Genomic DNA, 23,256 nt, shown 5'->3' with positions numbered 1-23,256 from the left:
TAACCTCGTTCAATTCCTCTTGGTTGTCTTTCTTTTCTAAGAAGTTATCTGTGTAGGAAATAGAGCTGTCCCCCCCCCCCCCCCAAAAAAAATCTTTGGCAATCAGAGTCGTGTTCTTTCGACCAATCGACTGGTCAAAATTTTTAAATGTATATTTTTCCATATATAGACAGTGTTTTAATAAAATCAACTATATGTAGGCTACTGAGCTTGTTTGATGCTTTAAGCATACTGTGATGAAATAATTAAGACTCAAGAGGGAGCTAGAGATCAAGAACCTGTTCCCGAACCACCACATCCCATTGCTGCTGGCCTTTGTAGATTCTGCCATTACTTTCACGAAGTTGCCGGTAATAGGATACGCCAGGGGTCGGCCACCATTTTTCCATTTGGAGTGCCAATTTATCTTACCAATTCTACCGATCAGTTATAATTTTCATATGCACATATTCGTGGAACAATTTAATTTATTTTAGAATAAAGTCTTATCTCAATCATTGTCTTGTGGTTAATAAAAATTCTATCTAAATGAAAATTATACAAATCTAAAATTGCCGTTGCCAACTACAGTACCAGTCAAAAGTTTTGACACCTACTCATTCCAACGTTTTTTTCTTTATTTTTACTATTTTTTTATGCCAAGAGTGTGCAAAGCTGTCAAGGCAAAGTGTGGTTACACTTACACTGATTACTACATTATTTCATAGTTTTGATGTCTTCACTATTCTACAATGTAGAAATAAGTAAAAAATTATGTGTGATATATATTAAAAATAAAGAAAACCCCTTGAATGAGTAGGTGTGTCAACTTTTGACTGGTACTGTATATAAAAATAGCCTACATAAAACCAACCAATAAATATTGCAGCCTACAGGTAAAAAATAAATCACATTGGCTACGCATGGCCTGTCTGCAAGGAACTTGAAACCTTCTATCAACTTGGTCCAGCCCAAGCGCTAACAAACTTGAACACTCTATACAATATTCTGGACCTTCAGTTTTCTGCGCCATTAAGCTCCGGACAGACACAGCTGTATTTGCGCAAGGGATAAGAAGTAATCAGGTATGCCTATTTTATGACGTTTCCACCGGACCAGAGCATGACGGACCTTCTCCCCTTTCACGCTAAGTGATTATCGAAAGGGAGGTAGCTGGAAAGATTTTGCAAATAGGCTAAATTGAGGAACTGTCATTTTCAATCGATGTAAAAACAGACTTTAGCTGTGTTCGAATACTTATACTAACAGCTATTTGTTACGTGAATCGAGTATATAGTATGCTTATTAGTCATAGTATGGATATAGTTACTATGCCAAAAGTTCCCGGATGTCGTACTAAATTCGTCAAAATACGAAGTATACATGCAGTGGACACTATATTTTCGTACTTTTAGGGCCCATAATGCAATTCAGAAAATGGCCGTGGTTTCACAATGTTTTCAGAGTTGAATAAAATGGCGGAAAATATGCAGCCGAAGTCCGAGAGCGGATACAAATTCATTGCTTAACCTCTCTAGGGGTTGTGGGACGCTGCCGTCCCACCTGGCCAACATCCAGTGAAATTGCAGAGCGCCAAATTCAAAAACAGAAATACTCATAATAAAAATTCATCAAATATACAAGTGTTATACATCGGCTTAAAGATGAACTTCTTGTTAATCCAACCACGGTGTCAGATTTCAAAAAGGCTTTACGGCGAAAGCAAACCATGCGATTATCTGAGGACAGCGCCCAGCACACAGAACATTACATACAGTTACCAGCCAAGTAGATTAGTCACAAAAGTCAGAAATAGCAATAAAATGAATCACTTATCTTTGATCTTCGTATGGTTGCTCTCACAAGACTCCCAGTTACACAATGAATGTTTGTTTTGTTCGATAAAGTCCCTCTTTATATCCAAAAACCTCAGTTTTGTTGGCGCGTTTTGTTCAGTAATCCAATCATCAAAGGCAGTCACAACAGGCAGACAAATTCCAAATAGTACCGGTAAAGTTCGTAGAAACATGTCAAATGATGTTTATAATCAATCCTCAGGTTGTTTTTAGCCTAAATAATCGATAATATTTCAACCGGACAATAGCGTCGTCATTATAAAAGAAAAACAAGAAAGGTGCGCTCTCTGTCTCGCTCAGAAAAGAGTTCTGGGGACATCCCACTATCCACTCACTCAAAGTGGTCATTCTCCCTCATTTTTCAGAATAAAAGCCTGAAACAATGTCTAAAGACTGTTCACAACTAGTGGAAGCGATAGGGAACAGAATCTGGTGGTGGATAGGCTTTCATTGGAAAAACAGCCATTTCAAAATAATGGTACTTCCTGGATGGATTTTCCTCAGGTTTTTGCCTGCCATATCAGTTCTGTTATACTCACAGACATTATTTTAACAGTTTTGAAAACTTTTGTGTTTTCTATCCAAATCTACCAATTATATGCATATCCTAGCTTCTGGGCCTGAAAATAGTGCCCCCTACACTAGTGAGGTTAAACTAATTGACAAATGTTAAGAAATGTAATAAAGTAAGGACTTTTCAAATAAGTTACATGTTATGTTGGCTGACAATTTGTTAGCTACGCCGTCCTTAGCATTACAGCAGCATGTACCGGTATGCTAGCTAGTTGCTAACATACCGGTACATAACAGTTAGTTGGCTACTAATACATTGAACTTGCCAGGCAGTATATTAACTATCTGCTATCTAACTAACTATCCAATGTTTATTGACTTGATTATTTACATCATACTTAGCTAAGTGGTATAGTTGTTGTGCGTTTCAATAGCGGTAATGGCACTCTGGTCTGAGTGTCCCAGAGCGCCGAATAACTGATGAATTTAACGAACGCTCAACACCCGTTGAATATGGCCGGTGTCAGTAAACGTTGGCAAAAAAAAATGCGTAATTAAATTGTTGCTAGCAGCACAGTTACAGTCACAACGCTCTGGATAACATGAAAACAGCCTAACCAGCTATGCTAGGGTGAGAAAAAGATCAGAGTGAGGTGTTCTCTCATTTGTGTCTGGACTTAACTTAGCTAGACAGCCGTTGAACGCTTGGATCAACCCTACTCGTCGGGCAGAGCGTCCAGTGTGCGCTCTGAACGCTCCACAAAACGCTCTGAATTTACGAACGGATAATCTGACAACGCTCTGGGTTTACGAACACCCAGAGCGCACTCTGACAATCCGGATTGAATTTAATAACACACCAGAAATCGTAAAATGTCTAGCTAGTCATTTGTTATGCTAATTACAAGCTAGCAAGAGGTTGCATAGCAACAGCATCAACTTCCGGTAGACCTGCTAGTACACACAACTGAAAAGATACCGTTCATTTACAGTGTACTAAAATGAACTAATAGTATATAATATGTAGTATATACTCATTAAGAATGTAGTATACAGTATGTTAGTATGGGTATTTCGAACACAGCTTTTGTTTACTTGCTGTTTGAGGTGAAGAAAAATTACTTTGAGAAGCTCCACTGCTCATTAATGGTGGTGCTTTAAGACAAGTCAGAAATACTATCAGATCCCCAAATGGACACATTTATATGCCTACATTTGAGCGCAGGCCAGGTAGCCTATAGGCAGATTTCTATGTGGAATCAGGTGCGCATCCTTACTCCACATTGACAGTAGCGGTCCAAACAAAACACAATGAATAAATTGACAACTCCGTAAATGGAATGAAATAAACCAAAACGTATTTCTCACAAGTGTAGCCTAGGTTGTGCGCTCTGCAAACAGCGTGTCCACTCTGACAATGAGAACTGTAAAAGACTGTAATAATTAGTGATGCACCTTTTTGGCTGACACCGATATCCGATATTTTTCTTGCCAAAAAAAATTATACCGATAACCGATATTTTAAACATTCTAGTACAGTTAAATAGTTAACACACACACAAATGGAAGCAGTGGTCTAAGGCACTGCATCTCAGTGCAAGAGGCGTCACTACAGTCCCTGGATGGAATCCAGGCTGTATCACATCCGGCTGTGATTGGGAGTCCCATAAGGCGGTGCACAATTGGCCTAGTTAAATAAAGGTTGCACACACACGCCACACTGACCAAAAATGTATTTTGTTGGCATTTACGTATGGCCCCATTACCAGTAAAACATAATCAAAACCTATTTCTTTCACTTACTTGCTGTTTCGTTGTTCATTTGTTCAGTCGTTTCATTCTCAACCAGGATTTCTATGGAACGCCGTTTGGGTCTTTGTGTGTCAAAAAAGATACACATCAAATAACAATAATTGACGTATGAAATGACACTATTTGACATGTGAAATAAGCTTGTTGACCAATCAGGACCTGAATATGACTGCACGTCATATAATAATTTAACGCGTTCATAATTTTTTTGCCTTGTTATTACACATTGATTACACACTCATTCGTATTTCATATGTCACAACGATTCATCGACACGTATGCTATGATGCTGGTAAAGTTGTCTCGCGCACCTACAGTGCTGGTCATATAAATTAGGGTTATTTTAGATGATGACACCTAGCTATATAGTTAGTTAGCTAGCTAAATATAGCAACTGAAACAGATGTCGTTTTGCATCCATGAGCTAGCTAGCTTTTTTTTTAAAGATAATTCTTATTTGATTAATGGTGGTCAAACCCATCTATGTGAAGCTAGCCACAATAAGCTTTAGCCACAATAGTGGACTTTGCGGTCTGCCTTCAAGATAAAAGTATGGCATAATTCTACTATCTGTATTCATTTGCATCACTGTCAATGACACTTTTATTTTGAAGGCAAACCGCAAATTCCACTATTGTGCCTAATCCTTATTGTGGCTAGCTTCACAACACATAACCCGGTCCAGTTGAGCCTCACTAGCCAGATGAAGCTAGCTGGCTGCTTATAATGTTAGCTTTGGGCAACAGGGTTAATTAGCTGGCTAGCTATTTATTTTCATGAAATGAAGTTCAGTTTCAAAAGGCAACCTAGCTAATACTTACTCACAAGGATTCCTAAATCATTGCTAAGAATATTGAAAATTACTGCATTTTCTACTGGTCATTGTTTTCAGGCTGGTTGTATTGGTGCTAGCTAGGTACCAAGCTAAAGCTAGCTACCCCAAAAGTTGCGGTTGAACAAATGATGCTTTATTACCAACGCGGTATTGTAAACACATTGTTCGTGGCCGGTGTTAGCTTGTTTGCAGACTTTTTTGTACAGCTTTGACAATGCTACTGTATCTTTTTTGACACGCAAAGACCCAAATCGTGTTCCATAGTATGTATGTCATGAAGCTAATAGCAGTGACGCTATTACTGTGCAACTCCAGTAGGGCAACATCTGAAAAATAGCGCACTTGGTAGTGTGTACCGATGCTCGACCAGTCAGCGAAAGCCAACATCACCCACGACAGAGAGCAGTTGATTGTCAAGGGAAATGAATTCCATTATCTTGGCTTTAATGGATTTTGCCTTTGTTGTCTCGCTGAAATGACTTTCAAATGACTGCTTGACTTGTTGACTGCTTGACTTGTTGACTGCTCGACTTGTTGACTGCTCGATCCACACAGTAGACATTGTGGGCGTCATTACGTCATGTACCTACTTTATAGAGGTATGCACGGTAGATTTGACATTGGTTTTTAACATTGGTGTTAAACTAAACATCGGGACGATACCAATGTTAGCATTTTTAGCTAATATCAGCCGATTCCGATATGTTCACCAATATATTGTGCATCCCTAATAATAATTATATATTAAATGCATTAACAGAAATTACGGTAACCAAATACACATTGTAGATTAGAAATGATGGTAATTAACGGTAAATGTGATACTGGTGTGTCATCCCCGTGGCCTCCACAATGGATTAGTCCACTCAGACAGGCCTCTACAATGGATTAGTCCACTCTGACAGGCCTCTACAATGGATTAGTCCACTGAGACAGGCCTCTACAATGGATTAGTCCACTGAGACAGGCCTCTACAATGGATTAGTCCACTGAGACAGGCCTCTACAATGGATTAGTCCACTCTGACAGGCGTGAATCAATACATTTTGTTGTTGTTGCAACTGCTCGACTAAAACGTTCTTGCTCGACCAAACAATCGACCAGTGGACTAAATGGGGTCAGCCCCAGCCCTAGTCTCCCCTATTCCTCGTACATAAATCAGACTGTATACCGTGTCATCATACAGAAGCCTGACCAAGAAAAGCCCAGGTGGAGCAGGAACAAACAGGCCTAGAGAATCAGAAGTTCCCTTTATACTGTCCTCTTCAGGCTTCTGCTGGTCTACTGTGGTTAGTCTCTCTTCTGCCAAGCAGGTCATCTTTACATTTACATTACATTTACATTTAAGTCATTTAGCAGACGCTCTTATCCAGAGCGACTTACAAAATGGTGCATTCACCTTATGATATCCAGTGGAACAACCACTTTACAATAGTGCATCTAAATCTTTTAAGGGGGGGGTTAGAAGGATTACTTTATCCTATCCTAGGTATTCCTTAAAGAGGTGGGGTTTCAGGTGTCTCCGGAAGGTGGTGATTGACTCCGCTGTCCTGGCGTCGTGAGGGAGCTTGTTCCACCATTGGGGTGCCAGAGCAGCGAACAGTTTTGACTGGGCTGAGCGGGAACTGTGCTTCCTCAGAGGTATGGGGGCCAGCAGGCCAGAGGTGGATGAACGCAGTGCCCTTGTTTGGGTGTAGGGCCTGATCAGAGCCTGAAGGTATGGAGGTGCCGTTCCCTTCACAGCTCCGTAGGCATTCACCATGGTCTTGTAGCGGATGCGAGCTTCAACTGGAAGCCAATGGAGAGAGCGGAGGAGCGGGGTGACGTGAGAGAACTTGGGAAGGTTGAACACCAGACGGGCTGCGGCGTTCTGGATGAGTTGTAGGGGTTTAATGGCACAGGCAGGGAGCCCAGCCAACAGCGAGTTGCAGTAATCCAGACGGGAGATGACAAGTGCCTGGATTAGGACCTGCGCCGCTTCCTGTGTGAGGCAGGGTCGTACTCTGCGAATGTTGTAGAGCATGAACCTACAGGATCGGGTCACTGCCTTGATGTTAGTGGAGAACGACAGGGTGTTGTCCAGGATCACGCCAAGGTTCTTAGCACTCTGGGAGGAGGACACAAGGGAGTTGTCAACCGTGATGGCGAGATCATGGAACGGGCAGTCCTTCCCCGGGAGGAAGAGCAGCTCCGTCTTGCCGAGGTTCAGCTTGAGCTGGTGATCCGTCATCCACACTGATATGTCTGACAGACATGCAGAGATGCGATTCGCCGCCTGGTTATCAGAAGGGGGAAAGGAGAAGATTAATTGTGTGTCGTCTGCATAGCAATGATAGGAGAGACCATGTGAGGATATGACAGAACCAAGTGACTTGGTGTATAGCGAGAATAGGAGAGGGCCTAGAACAGAGCCCTGGGGGACACCAGTGGTGAGAGCGCATGGTGCGGAGACAGATTCTCGCCACGCCACCTGGTAGGAGCGACCTGTCAGGTAGGACGCAATCCAAGCGTGGGCCGCGCCGGAGATGCCCAACTCGGAGAGGGTGGAGAGGAGGATCTGATGGTTCACAGTATCAAAGGCAGCAGATAGGTCTAGAAGGATGAGAGCAGAGGAGAGAGAGTTAGATTTAGCAGTGCGGAGAGCCTCCGTGACACAGAGAAGAGCAGTCTCAGTTGAATGCCCAGTCTTGAAACCTGACTGATTAGGATCAAGAAGGTCATTCTGAGAGAGATAGCAGGAGAGCTGGCCAAGGACGGCACGTTCAAGAGTTTTGGAGAGAAAAGAAAGAAGGGATACTGGTCTGTAGTTGTTGACATCGGAGGGATCGAGTGTAGGTTTTTTCAGAAGGGGTGCAACTCTCGCTCTCTTGAAGACGGAAGGGACGTAGCCAGCGGTCAAGGATGAGTTGATGAGCGAGGTGAGGAAGGGGAGAAGGTCTCCGGAAATGGTCTGGAGAAGAGAGGAGGGGATAGGGTCAAGTGGGCAGGTTGTCGGGCGGCCGGCCGTCACAAGACGCGAGATTTCATCTGGAGAGAGAGGGGAGAAAGAGGTCAAAGCACAGGGTAGGGCAGTGTGAGCAGGACCAGCGGTGTCGTTTGACTTAGCAAACGAGGATCGGATATCGTCAACCTTCTTTTCAAAATGGTTGACGAAGTCATCCGCAGAGAGGGGGGGGAGGGGGAGGAGGATTCAGGAGGGAGGAGAAGGTAGCAAAGAGCTTCCTAGGGTTAGAGGCAGATGCTTGGAATTTAGAGTGGTAGAAAGTGGCTTTAGCAGCAGAGACAGAAGAGGAGAATGTAGAGAGGAGTGAGTGAAAGGATGCCAGGTCCGCAGGGAGGCGAGTTTTCCTCCATTTCCGCTCGGCTGCCCGGAGCCTTGTCGTGTGAGCTCGTAGTGAGTCGTCGAGCCACGGAGCAGGAGGGGAGGACCGAGCCGGCCTGGAGGATAGGGGACAGAGAAAATCAAAGGATGCAGAAAGGGAGGAGAGGAGGGTTGAGGAGGCAGAATCAGGAGATAGGTTGGAGAAGGTTTGAGCAGAGGGAAGAGATGATAGGATGGAAGAGGAGAGAGTAGCGGGAGAGAGAGAGCGAAGGTTGGGACGGCGCAATACCATCCGAGTAGGGGCAGAGTGAGAAGTGTTGGATGAGAGCAAGAGGGAAAAGGATACAAGGTAGTGGTCGGAGATTTGGAGGGGAGTTGCAATGAGATTAGTGGAAGAACAGCATCTAGTAAAGATGAGGTCAAGCGTATTGCCTGCCTTGTGAGTAGGGGGGGAAGGTGAGAGGGTGAGGTCAAAAGAGGAGAGGAGTGGAAAGAAGGAGGCAGAGAGGAATGAGTCAAAGGTAGACGTGGGGAGGTTAAAGTCACCCAGAACTGTGAGAGGTGAGCCATCCTCAGGAAAGGAACTTATCAAGGCGTCAAGCTCATTGATGAACTCTCCAAGGGAACCTGGAGGGCGATAAATGATAAGGATGTTAAGCTTGAAAGGGCTGGTAACTGTGACAGCATGGAATTCAAATGAGGAGATAGACAGATGGGTCAGGGGAGAAAGAGAGAATGTCCACTTGGGAGAGATGAGGATTCCAGTGCCACCACCCCATCTTTACTCTACCTATACGCTGTTTCTTCCTCCTGTTGTTGAATGAAGTGTGACTTCTCCCCTGAAAAAAAGACATCTGAAAAGTATTTTGTAAGATGCAGACAATAGACTCCTATTGTAGGTTTAGCAACAGACAACAAAAACTCTGCCTTTCCCCTCCCAGATACAGACATCCCAATATAGTGGACTTTGTGGGCTACAGTGTTGGACAAGGAACCTACTGTCTGCTCTATGTCTTCATGCCCAACGGTTCTCTGGAAGACCAGCTGCACAACCAGGTCAGTCTTTTAATCTTCATATCTTTAAAACTAAAGAACATTAACTGGGGACTGCTATCGAGACGTACAGGGACTGCTATGGAGACGGACGGGGACTGCTATGGAGACGGACGGGGACCGCTATGGAGACGGTCGGGGACCGCTATCGAGGCGGTCGGGGACTGCTATCGAGGCGGTCGCGGACTGCTATGGAGACGTACGGGGACTGCTATGGAGACGGTTCGGGGACTGCTATGGAGACGGTTCGGGGACTGCTATGGAGACGGTTCGGGGACTGCTATGGAGACGGTTCGGGGACTGCTATGGAGACGGTTCGGGGACTGCTATGGAGACGGTTCGGGGACTGCTATGGAGACGGTTCGGGGACTGCTATGGAGACGGTTCGGGGACTGCTATGGAGACGGTTCGGGGACTGCTATGGAGACGGTTCGGGGACTGCTATGGAGACGGTTCGGGGACTGCTATGGAGACGGTTCGGGGACTGCTATGGAGACGGTTCGGGGACTGCTATGGAGACGGTTCGGGGACTGTTCGGGGACGGCTATCGAGACGGCCGGGGACTGCTATATCGAGACGGCCGGGGACTGCTATGGAGACGGTTCGGGGACTGCTATGGAGACGGTTCGGGGACGGCTATCGAGACGGTTCGGGGACGGCTATCGAGACGGTTCGGGGACGGCTATCGAGACGGTTCGGGGACTGCTATGGAGACGTTCGGGGACTGCTATGGAGACGGTACGGGGACTGCTATGGAGACGGTTCGGGGACTGCTATGGAGACGGTTCGGGGACTGCTATGGAGACGGTTCGGGGACTGCTATGGAGACGGTTCGGGGACTGCTATGGAGACGGTTCGGGGACTGCTATGGAGACGGTTCGGGGACTGCTATGGAGACGGTTCGGGGACGGCTATCGAGACGGCCGGGGACTGCTATGGAGACGGTTCGGGGACTGCTATGGAGACGGTTCGGGGACTGCTATCGAGACGGTTCGGGGACTGCTATCGAGACGGTTCGGGGACTGCTATGGAGACGGTTCGGGGACTGCTATGGAGACGGTACGGGGACTGCTATGGAGACGGTACGGGGACTGCTATGGAGACGGTTCGGGGACTGCTATGGAGACGGTTCGGGGACTGCTATGGAGACGGTTCGGGGACTGCTATGGAGACGGTTCGGGGACTGCTATGGAGACGGTTCGGGGACGGTTCGGGGACGGCTATCGAGACGGTCGGGGACTGCTATATCGAGACGGCCGGGGACTGCTATCGAGACGGACGGGGACTGACGGCTTATCAAGACGGCTTATCAAGACGGCTTATTAAACAATGAGAAAGGAGGACATGACACGAGGAAAGAAACCTGGAATATATGTGTTGGTGTATGTTAACTGTGTGTGTGTGTGTGTGCCTCTCCCTCAGGCCAGTGCTGCCCTCTTCTGGCCACAGCGTGTCAGTGTGTTGCTGGGCACAGCCAGAGCCATTCAGTTCCTCCACTCTTCCTCTCCGCAGCTCATACATGGAGACATCAAGAGGTAGGCTTTTCCTGGCTACCCATCCACATCGCTCCGCAAACTGACCTTTTTCTTTTCCATCGTTCTTCTGGATTTGCCTTCCTCCCCGATGATTTTTAAAATGTGAACACATTCTGACCGTTCTTATTGGTCCCAGACACAGATGGGTTGGGCCAGAGACGGCCTACACGGTGTTATCAACTTTGATATTCTGATTGGTTAGATTTGTAAGAGATGATCCAATCGCTGATGAATTTTGGTACAACGCCCCTCCATTTTGAAGTCACACAAACGACTTCTAGGAGGGAGAGGCTATACAGAAACGCCTGGTGCCCAAATTTATGACATATGTCGAGCAGCTGAGAGTTGAGTGAAGGCGAATGGATTGGGTTCAGTCGTCCTGATGAGCCCTTCCCGGCTAGCCAGTTCAGTCAGCCGTCCTGACGAGCCCTTCCCGGCTAGCTAGTTCAGTCAGCCGTCCTGACGAGCCCTTCCCGGCTAGCTAGTTCAGTCAGCCGTCCTGACGAGCCCTTCCCGGCTAGCTAGTTCAGTCAGCCGTCCTGACGAGCCCTTCCCGGCTAGCTAGTTCAGTCAGCCGTCCTGACGAGCCCTTCCCGGCTAGCTAGTTCAGTCAGCCGTCCTGACGAGCCCTTCCCGGCTAGCTAGTTCAGTCAGCCGTCCTGACGAGCCCTTCCCGGCTAGCTAGTTCAGTCAGCCGTCCTGACGAGCCCTTCCCGGCTAGCTAGTTCAGTCAGCCGTCCTGACGAGCCCTTCCCGGCTAGCTAGTTCAGTCAGCCGTCCTGACGAGCCCTTCCCGGCTAGCTAGTTCAGTCAGCCGTCCTGACGAGCCCTTCCCGGCTAGCTAGTTCAGTCAGCCGTCCTGACGAGCCCTTCCCGGCTAGCTAGTTCAGTCAGCCGTCCTGACGAGCCCTTCCCGGCTAGCTAGTTCAGTCAGCCGTCCTGACGAGCCCTTCCCGGCTAGCTAGTTCAGTCAGCCGTCCTGACGAGCCCTTCCCGGCTAGCTAGTTCAGTCAGCCGTCCTGACGAGCCCTTCCCGGCTAGCTAGTTCAGTCAGCCGTCCTGACGAGCCCTTCCCGGCTAGCTAGTTCAGTCAGCCGTCCTGACGAGCCCTTCCCGGCTAGCTAGTTCAGTCAGCCGTCCTGACGAGCCCTTCCCGGCTAGCTAGTTCAGTCAGCCGTCCTGACGAGCCCTTCCCGGCTAGCTAGTTCAGTCAGCCGTCCTGACGAGCCCTTCCCGGCTAGCTAGTTCAGTCAGCCGCCCTTCCCGGCTAGCTAGTTCAGTCAGCCATCCTGACGAGCCCTTCCCAACTAGCTAGTTCAGTCAGCCGTCCTGACGAGCCCTTCCCAGCTAGCTAGTTCAGTCAGCCGCCCTTCCCAGCTAGCTAGTTCAGTCAGCCGCCCTGACGAGCCCTTCCCAGCTAGCTAGTTTATGCTGGCTAGCTGGCAACAGCAGCATGGTCTAGTTAAAACTTGTAAAATAAAGTGATGTTTATTTTGATGGGTGAGTGAGAAATAACTTGTAGTATTGGTCACCGTATTGATGTCACCGTGACATGTCAATCAGCGAGCGTAATGACAAGCCGGTGTGAATGACCAATGGTGTTGTATCGAGGGTGCTTGCTAGCCTCTCCGCTCCGGGCGACAGGTCTTCCGGAGCGAAGCAGTACGGTCTGGTGAAGAGGCTAGTGCTTACCGACGGGAGTTGCTTCCCACCAGGCAGCTGTATCACGTCGTTGGCGTTAGCTAACGTGGCCAGTTTTATTTTATTTTGAGTAGGATAACTTCCTACACGAGAAATAACTTGTAATATTGGTATTTAGACCTAGTAACTATCTGGATTTTACCGTGATGGTCTACTGCTCAATAGGGAGAGTTTGCACTGCTAGCTGGCCACACAACAACATGGGGCAAAGTGTCCTTCGCTCCCGCTTGCCATAGCAAGGAGAGGGAAGTAGCTAGATAGTGTAGTTAATATCAGGCCAGTGTCGTGTCTTTGGGGTACCATTAAACGGAAGACATGTTTATCAATTAACTCCCTGTAATTATTATCACGCGATTAAACTGATTAATCGTTTAATTGTAATTAACTAGGAGATCGGGGCACCAAGGAGAATATTCAGATTACAAAGTTATAATTTTCCTAACATAACTTTCCTATATTATTATATAGGCCGATTATCTTCTGGTTTAAATGGTGTATTTTACTTCTAGTCCAGTCTCATTCCAAACGTCGTAAATTGTTGTATCTGCACGAACCCAGTCTTTACTAAAATCATCCATACATCAATTGTCTTAAAATCATTTATTTACTACACTAAGTAATTAACAGAAAAACATACAAACAGTAATTATCGTCACAAAGGATTGGTAGAGGAATGTGCCCTTGTGGGCTAAACAGGCAGGTCGGCCTGTTGAACAATGGGTCATAAACGGTCAGCTGAGAAGTTGCACAGAGTTCATTAATATTAACAATTGACAATTGAAGGCTCACTCATTCGGGAACAATTGCAATCAATATATATTTACGCTCAGTGTGTCGTCGTGATCCTTGTTCGAGAGTTCTGTTCTGTTGGGGAGTTTTGTCCGCGTTCTCTCTCTCTCTCTCAGTTAGAATGGATCTTTCAGAGCGACATTCATTAATGTCGTCATAGAATGGTTGTTTCGTTGGTCTTCGCGTTCAATGATATAATTTACTTAGCTGCAGACTAATAATTAATATCAAAGACTTGTTCTTATTCTGTCGGTCTCGATAGTCTAAAAGTTAACCACGTGGTATAGTTCACTTTCAGTAGAGTACTTGGATGGTCAAACCTCTGGCCATAGAGTGTAGGCCTGGTCTGAAGAAATGTAAATCAGGGGGTGTTTTATAGTGCCCATAGAACAGGCTTGTCAAATGACGCCTGGTCCTGTATGGGTCCCTGGGGGCGTGCCTATGACTGAGTTAGAATTGTATTTCTGTAACCAAATCTATCACATTACATCAGTACATAGCATCTCAATGTCTTACAAAAGCTTTATCCTTATTAATACATTCTATACAACCATTATGATGCTATTATATAAACAGTTTTATGGTAATATGGCTATATTGTCTCTTCTGAGTATCACAAAATTGTATCAAGCGGATCAGTTCGTAGCTGGATTCTTCACCAATCTTCCATACCTTCTCCAGAACACAAAATGTTGCTTGGCTCTCCAATTCTATGAGTTGGAAGAATTTCCTGTGTCTCTCTATGGGCCATGTGGCCAGAGACTCTCCTGGAATTTTAGAGTTTTTACGACCCTTTACACACAGGGTGGATTGGGGGGGGGTGCAACAGGGAGGGGGTCAACTGTCCTCCCTGTACCAAAAGAGGCCAACGTCATGACACCAGTAAGGAGAGGGAAGTAGCTAGATAGTGTTGCCAATATCAGGCCAGTAAGGAGAGGGAAGTACTGTAGCTAGATAGTGTAGCCAGTATCAGGTCAGTAAGGAGAGGGAAGTACTGTGGCTAGATAGTGTAGTTAATATCAGGCCAGTAAGGAGAGGGAAGTAGCTAGATAGTGTAGCCAGTATCAGGCCAGTAGGAGAGGGAAGTAGCTAGATAGTGTTGCCAATATCAGGCCAGTAAGGAGAGGGAAGTAGCTAGATAGTGTAGCCAATATCAGGCCAGTAAGGAGAGGGAAGTACTGTAGCTAGATAGTGTAGCCAGTATCGGGCCAGTAAGGAGAGGGAAGTAGCTAGATAGTGTAGCCAGTATCAGGTCAGTAAGGAGAGGGAAGTACTATGGCTAGATAGTGTAGTTAATATCAGGCCAGTAAGGAGAGGGAAGTAGCTAGATAGTGTTGCCAATATCAGGCCAGTAAGGAGAGGGGAGTAGCTAGATAGTGTAGCCAGTATCAGGTCAGTAAGGAGAGGGAAGTACTATGGCTAGATAGTGTAGTTAATATCAGGCCAGTAAGGAGAGGGAAGTAGCTAGATAGTGTAGCCAGTATCAGGCCAGTAAGGAGAGGGAAGTAGCTAGATAGTGTAGCCAATATCAGGCCAGTAAGGAGAGGGAAGTACTGTAGCTAGATAGTGTAGTTAATATCAGGCCAGTAAGGAGAGGGAAGTACTGTAGCTAGATAGTGTAGCCAGTATCGGGCCAGTAAGGAGAGGGAAGTAGCTAGATAGTGTAGCCAATATCAGGTCAGTAAGGAGAGGGAAGTACTGTAGCTAGATAGTGTAGCCAGTATCGGGTCAGCAAGGAGAGGGAAGTAGCTAGATAGTGTAGTTAATATCAGGCCAGTAAGGAGAGGGAAGTAGCTAGATAGTGTAGTTAATATCAGACCAGGGTGATGGCTAAAGCACATTATAGTGATTTTCACAGAAAATGTACAACTACAGCATTAACGTCCTACATTTTAGTAAAATAAAACTTAAAAAAAATAGCAATAACTCAGATCGAAACAAAATGATTCTGAACATGATCCCAAGTCCCAACTTCGGCAGACAAGTTTCTAATTGTCACTGAAGTTTGTAGCCACATCTATAAACTAGCTAGCTGGCTAAGGCTCATCAGGTAGACTGACTGAACGAACCCATTCGTCTCCACTCGACTATCACTCCGCAACAGGCAAGAGGTAGGCTGCTCTGTTAAATTCAGGCTGAGTCACCAGGCAAGAGGTAGACTGAGTCACCGGGCAAGAGGTAGGCTGCTTTGTTATATTCAGGCTGAGTCACCAGGCAAGAGGTAGGCTGCTCTGTTAAATTCAGGCTGAGTCACCGGGCACGAGGTAGACTGCTCTGTTATATTCAGGGTGAGTCACCAGGCAAGAGGTCTGCTGCTCTGTTGACTGAATCATTCCTTTGTCCCCATCATTTCTTACTACCATATTAAGCCTCCATCTCATCTTTGAAATGAGAAATTAGCCTCTAGAAGAATAACCACATGGTAACAGATCTACAGCTGATGCTCTGACCTTTTTGTAGGAAAACTTGGCACAATAAATAACAGGAAGTTTGCATTGATCCTAAATGCTGTTTTTCTTTTTTGATCTATTCCGCTCCGACCATCTGTCTTCTTCTTCTTCCAGCTCTAACATCCTACTAGACGAGCACCTGGAGCCTAAGCTGGGGGACTTTGGCCTGGCCCGGTTCTGCTGTTGCTCCAGCAGTAGGTCAGCTGGTAGAACCACCACGGTAGCCTATACCAAGACTGTGAGGGGAACACAGGCGTACTTACCTGACGAATACCTCAAAACAGGAGCTTTGGGAGTAGCCATTGACATCTTCAGCTTTGGAGTGGTAGGAGGAAAACACACACTGTACTACGGTACTATACTACTGTACTACTCCTGTACTACTGTACTGTACTATACTGTTTTATACTATACTACTGTAGTATACTGTTTTATACTATACTACTGTACTATACTGTTTTATACTGTACTACAGTACTATACTACTGTACTACTACTGTACTATACTGTTTTATACTATACTACTGTACTATACTGTTTTATACTGTACTACTGTACTATACTACTATACTGTACTACTCCTGTACTACTGTACTGTACTATACTGTTTTATACTATATATACTACTGTACTATACTGTTTTATACTGTACTACACTACTGTACTATACTACTGTACTATACTGTACTACGGTACTATACTACTGTACTATACTGTTTTATACTGTACTACAGTGCTATACTAATGTACTATACTGTTTTATACTGTACTACGGTACTATACTGTACTATACTGTACAGTAGCCTAGTGCAGTAGCATAGTAGAGTAGTGTAGTAGTATATAATAGTATACTACTGTACTATACTACTGTACTACTGTACTATTATATACTACTGTACTAGGCTAAATTACTCTATTATACTACTGTACTATACTACTGTATTGTACTATGCTACTGTACTCTATTCATTTATTTTACCTTTATTTAACTAGGCAAGTCAGTTAAGAACAAATTCTTTTTTTCAATGAAGGCCTACCAGGGAACAGTGGGTTAACTGCCTTGTTCAGGGACAGAACGACAGATTTTTACCTTGTCAGCTCGGGGATTCGAGTCCAACGCTCTAACCACAAGGCTACCTGCCGCCCCTTGTACTACTAATGTACTACTGTACTATACTACTCTACTATATTACTGTACTATACTACTCTACTATGCTAATGTACTATACTAAAGTACTACTGTACTATACTACTCTACTATATTACTGTGCTATACTACTATACCAATGTACTACTGTACTATACTACTCTACTATATTACTGTACTATACTACTCTACAATACTAATGTACCACTGTACTATACTACTCTACTATATTACTGTACTATACTGCTCTACTATACCAATGTACTATACTACTCTACTATATTACTGTACTGTACTGCTCTACTATACCAATGTACTATACTACTCTACTATACTACTGTACTGTCATAAGGTGAATGCACCAATTTGTAAGTCGCTCTGGATAAGACGTAAATGTACTACTGTACTATACTACTCTACTATATTACTGTACTATACTAAACTATACTAATGTACTACTGTACTATACTACTCTACTAGATTACTGAACTATAATACTCTACTATACTAATGTACTACTCTACTATATTACTGTACTATACTATACTAATGTGCTACTGTACTATACTACTCTACTATACTAATGTACTACTCTACTATATTACTGTACTATACTAGTCTACTATATTAATGCACTATACTACTCGTGTATACTACTCTACTATACTAATGTACTACTGTACTATACTACTCTACTATACTAATGTACTACTGTACTATATTACTGTACTATACTACTCTACTATACTAATGTACTACTGTACTATACTACTGTACTATACTCATGTACTACTGCACTATACTACTCTACTATACTAATGTACTACTGTACTATACTCATGTACTACTGTACTATACTACTGTACTATACTACTGTACTATACTATACTCAGACCTACAGATACACACAACATAGATGACCACCAAAACTACTGTTTCAATGACCTGGTAGATGTGATGTCACACAATCACCTTGTCTTCTCTTCCTCAGGTGCTGCTGGAGGCGCTGACTGGCCGTAGAGCTTTAGAAGTGGACCACAGCCAATCCAAAGCCGTCTACCTGGTGAGGGCGACTCAGTCGATACTCTCATCTCTGTCCTTGCCAGAGAAATAAAGGCCCATGAACCACTAGTCACATTGACACGCTGATCAGATGTGTATAATGCTGTATAATGATGTAATGTCAGGCAGTTTAAAGCTGTATAATGCTGTAATGTCAGGCAGTTTAAAGCTGTATAATGCTGTAATGTCAGGCAGTTTAAAGCTGTATAATGCTGTAATGTCAGGCAGTTTAAAGCTGTATAATGCTGTAATGTCAGGCAGTTTAAAGCTGTATAATGCTGTAATGTCAGGCAGTTTAAAGCTGTATAATGATGTAATGTCAGGCAGTTTAAAGCTGTATAATGCTGTAATGTCAGGCAGTTTAAAGCTGTATAATGATGTAATGTCAGGCAGTTAAAACAAAACAAAAAACCCTAAGGTCTTGTATAATTCTCCTCTTCAGAAAGACCTGGTGAAGGGGGCCGAAGATGACGGAGGTCATCAGGCCAGAGGGAGGTCAAAGAGGAGTTCAGAGAGAGTAACCCAGGAACAGTCTAGTATTCCTCCAGCCGCAACACATATCTGGCAGAAGCACCTGGACCCTAGACTGATGGTGACAGGGATGGGAGGCTCTCTTTCTAGCCTATCCAGGGTGTGTACGGCAGGGCCAGGCTCCCCTTCTCCGGCCCCACACGGCTCCCTGGATCTGACTACTCTGGCATGTCGCTGTCTGGAGGCCCGGGGGAAGAAAAGGCCCCCCATGACCGAGGTAGTACTTGTCACCGTGTGAATTTAAACAAGTGTGGAACGTATTGTGACCAGGCTCAATTTAAATTTAAATTCCAGTCAATTCAGAAAGTAAAACCCGAATTCCAATTTCCCCTCATTGAAAAGCATTGAAGAGAATTGTAATTTCAGTGTACTTCCTGAGTTGAAATGGACTTGACTCCAACCCTAATTGTGACATGACTCCTAGGTATTCCAGGTGCTTCAAGACATCCATACCAGTTTGAAGGCCTCAGACGTATCCTCATCTTCTCCTTCTCACCAGTCCTTCCCTAAACCTCCTCAATCATCCATAGACTCGTGTATAGACTGCCTAACAGACGTTCTGTCAAAAGTGGGTCCACTGGAAGACACGTACCAATGCCTTCCTCACCCCTCCTCGGTCCTCCCTCCCTCCTCTTCCTCGGTCCTCCCTCCCTTCTCCTCCTCCTTCCTTGGTCCATGTGAATCAGATGAGAGCCAAGGTTATTCCCAGTACTGTGCTCCTCCCTCTCAGCTCCCACATAGTGACACCAGATCAGACCCCAAGACCTCCATGCCGTATGGTTGGTCTTCACCAGCCAGACGGTTACGCTCCGGTTCACCGTGCTCATCGTCAGGTAAGAGGATTAGTTGTCTCAGGAGTCCAGGGGCAGAGCGGTAAAGCTCAACTCCGTGAGGGCTGCGGTCATTGGGGATTTTAGTTTTACTCCGTCAGTGCCTGTTGAAACACACCTTCTGGGTCATGTTCATCAGCAGGGATAGAAAGAGTACTCAAATAGCCTTCTCTAGTAGCAGTGCTGTTATTTCAGTGATAGTTTACTTCAGTAACAGTGCTGTTATTTCAGTGATAGTTTACTTCAGTAACAGTGCTGTTATTTCAGTGATAGTTTACTTCAGTAACAGTACTGTTATTTCAGTGATAGTTTACTTCAGTAACAGTGCTGTTATTTCAGTGATAGTTTACTCCAGTAGCAAAACTGTTACATTAATGACATTTTACTCAAGTAAAATGACTCACTTAGAAAAATACTCAAAGTAGAAGTACTCAGAAAGCTACTCGGTAACAGTAAGGACAGTGTAAATGCATTTCTAATTGGTTATTAGGCACAAAAGGGAAGAAAGTGGAATGAAACAGGGAGAGACTACCTAGACTTATCCATTCATATCTTCTTTTCTTTTGCAAAACTGATGTGCCCTTCTGAAGTAACACATCCCTGGTTTCCCAGGTCTAAATTAGTCACTGATTTTAAATGGCAGCAACTAAAAACAACACTGACTGCATCCCTCGCGGCCTGGAGTTGTGGACCTCTGCCCTTACCCAACACTGTCCATCTTATCTGTTAGGAAACATAGTCTCTCTCTCTGCCAGGCTTGCCCTGCCATGGACTAGTTGTTAATGCATGCAAAGAGCGTTTCCTCCACAAGATGGCGCTCTATGACGAAGGCAGAATACAGACCGAGGAGCTTTTTTCCTCAGATATTTGTAAGCTGCTCTTTCTTTCCATGATCTGAGCTTTCCCTACATTCAACTCCCTAACTGTGTTTGTAATAGTGCAAATAGCTTATTTTTGACTACAAGTCAAAGTATGTATTATTGTCAGTATGCTCAATAGCTGTTGTTTTTCTATCTGGTGTATGTGACAACATCACTTTATAAAAAAATATATTTTTTAATAAATTAATATATATATTTTTTTATAAATAATATATATATATTGATCTTCCAGATGCTGAGATGAACCCACAATGCCGAGGACCAGAAGAGAGTGATGAGCCTGAATACCTTTCCGGGGAGGCCAGTGAGAGTCAAGCCAACACACCCAGACAGACCAACGCTCACAACTAACAACCCAGCCTACCATTACACACTGCAGTACCTAGACAAACAAAGCCATGTGGATACAATCTGTGTATCATACATTGGCCCAACAGTCAATATTGGCTGTTATGCAAGTCAGTTTGGGAAGAGCAAAGCAAATGTTGAGTTACTCCAATCCTGCTTTTTTTGGTTTGTATGTTCCACTTTTATTTCAAAAACTGAAGCATGCGGTTTGGTATCGTGAAATGTAAACAACCCCAAATCCAGTCATTTCTTTCACACATCACTAGTTCTGTTTACAATTTGTACAATGTATCTTTCTGATAATTCAGACAACTGTTATGATTTTTATTTGTACAATGAATGTCAAGGTTTTCATTAAATTAACTTGAACTGGACTGACCACCTGCTCTGATTCTTCGCACCTTAGTACACATGCACTCACCCATACACACATATATACACTAATGCTACGTTCACATCACAACTGTTGCTACCAAACTCTTATTATACTACTCCGTTTATTCACTACCCTCGTCCCGACCTTCCCCAAAACATGTAAATATTGGACTAAATTATGCCTTCCTGTGTTATACTTCTGCTCAAATGTATTATTCTACTGACATTTCCTTTAGGTTCCTATTATTATTATTGTGTTATTGTTGCATTGTCGAGAAGGAACCCGCAACTAAGCGTTTCATTGGACGATATATACCATGCCTATCCCGTACATACAACTAATATGTACTTGAAATATGCCAGTTACAAATAAGATACATTTTTACACAATAGGCCTATCAATCATGATTTAGAAGTCTGCTGAACATGTATTGTCTTCTCTCGTAAAGAAAGTAGAATTATTTGGATATTAATGTTTCAAGTTTTGGTAGTCATATGTACGAGATACACATAGTATACATCATCCAATGAAAGACTTACGTGCAGGTTCCTTCTTGACAATGCAACAACAATGTGAATTATTTAATTGTCTGGTATGTTGAGTTTGTTATCAAGAGATGTAATTGTGACATTGTATTTTAATCCAATGTATACAACATGTCCCACAATGTACTTGGGTCATTCCACCAATTCGGTGCCTTTTTGAAAAGTGTAACTTGGTCCAATTTTGTATTTTATTTCACCTCATTTTAACATTATGTCATAAAGAATACATGTTGAACTTCATAAAAACACGTTTTCACATTTCAAGAGGTTAAATAATAAAAATGACGATAGTAAATAACTATTAAACGAAAACACCACGCAAAAAACTATATTTTTGGTATTTGTTTCATTAGTCCATTGTTGACATAGTCCCAAAATGTTTTGCTTGTTAGCACTCATAGTTTCAAGATATGCAACTTTCAAAATACATAAATCAACCCTGTATGATGCAAAACGCAGCATCATATGATGAAAAATGCATCATATGGGATTAATCTGTGAAGAGCACACTTCTCCAGTGGGCCAGTGGCCATTGAAGGTGAACATTTGCCCACTGAAGTCGGTTACGACACTGAACTGCAGTCAAATCAAGACCCTGGTGAGGATGACGAGCACGTAGATGTGCTTCCCAGAGACTGCTTCTGACAGTTTGTACAGACCCACAGTTTCATCAGCTGTCCGGGTGGCTGGTTTCAGACGATCCCGCAGGTGAAGAAGCAGGATGTGGAGGTCCTGGGCTGGTTACACGTGGTCTGTGGTTGTGAGGCCAGTTGGCCATACTACCAAATTCTCTAAAACGACAGAGGTGGCTTATGGTAGAGAAATGAACATTAAATTCTCTGGCAACAGCTCTGGTGGACATTCCTGCAGTCAGCATGCCAATTGCACACTCCCTCAAAACTTGAGACATCTGTGGCATTGTGTTGTGATGAAACTGCACATTTTAGAGTGGCCTTTTATTGTTCCTAGCACAATGCATCTGTGTAATGATCATTCTGTTTAATCAGCTTCTTGATATGCCACACCTGTCAGATGGATGGATTATCTTGGCAAAGGAGAAATGCTCACTAACAGGGATGTAAACATACTTGTGCACAACATTTGAGAGAAATAAGCTTTTTATGCCATTATATGTACCATTTCTGGGATCTTTTATTTCAGCTCATGAAACATGGGACCAACAGTTTACATTTTTGTTCGGTGTAGATGTTCCTTTAGATGTTTGTTTTTAAAGGAATAGTGTCACCATATTAAAATTACAGTTCAGTTCACGTAACAGGATTGACCTTAAAATGAGGGACAGATGTAAATGAATCACTAATCACACATGAAATAAAAAATTATCTTCAGAAATTACTTTGTCAAAGCAACAAAATAACTAGGACTTTACAATGATGGTGAAACTTGGAGAAATGTTAAAACTGCGTTCATATGGATGATTTCGCCATAGTCTAGGACCCGATAGGAATGTTGACTAAATAATCTGCTTTGTACTACACTGAACAACAAAAAATACATTGAGTTCTATCAGTGAAGTTATTTTTTGAACCATTTACATGCAGCCTGGTCTAGGCCAGTTGATGCCATGTAGTGTCCTGCCAACCTTTGCCCCTGTTGTTAAGAGTGGTGAGACAGCTATACTGATGTCAGCAAGCCACTGTGCCTGCCATCTCCACTATGGGCTTCTGGAT

At 44.0% G+C, this 23,256-nt stretch overlaps 1 protein-coding gene across 4 annotated transcripts in view; it reads left to right on the top strand.

Annotated features, from left to right (window-relative positions):
- irak1 (interleukin-1 receptor-associated kinase 1) overlaps window positions 1–21,018 on the top strand; it is a 32,882-nt gene extending 11,864 nt beyond the window's left edge. For 2 of the 4 annotated variants that reach the window (XM_045692841.1, XM_014134273.2), the window contains 7 exons: window positions 9,259–9,373; window positions 10,793–10,905; window positions 15,960–16,170; window positions 17,984–18,055; window positions 18,497–18,802; window positions 19,010–19,418; window positions 20,529–21,018. In XM_045692841.1, the coding sequence (XP_045548797.1) occupies window positions 9,259–9,373; window positions 10,793–10,905; window positions 15,960–16,170; window positions 17,984–18,055; window positions 18,497–18,802; window positions 19,010–19,418; window positions 20,529–20,647 (1,345 nt within the window). In that variant the 3' untranslated portion in view covers window positions 20,648–21,018. The remainder of the gene's footprint in view (window positions 1–9,258; window positions 9,374–10,792; window positions 10,906–15,959; window positions 16,171–17,983; window positions 18,056–18,496; window positions 18,803–19,009; window positions 19,419–20,528) is intronic. The other 2 variants (XM_045692842.1, XM_014134274.2) reach the window with 1 other exon arrangement.
- The last annotated feature ends 2,238 nt before the right edge of the window (window positions 21,019–23,256 follow it).

Source organism: Salmo salar, chromosome ssa13, assembly GCF_905237065.1.
Source record: "Salmo salar chromosome ssa13, Ssal_v3.1, whole genome shotgun sequence".
NCBI classification, from domain to species: domain Eukaryota; kingdom Metazoa; phylum Chordata; class Actinopteri; order Salmoniformes; family Salmonidae; genus Salmo; species Salmo salar.
Note: the sequence above shows the minus strand (reverse complement) of the source record. Positions and strands in the feature narration are given on the sequence as shown.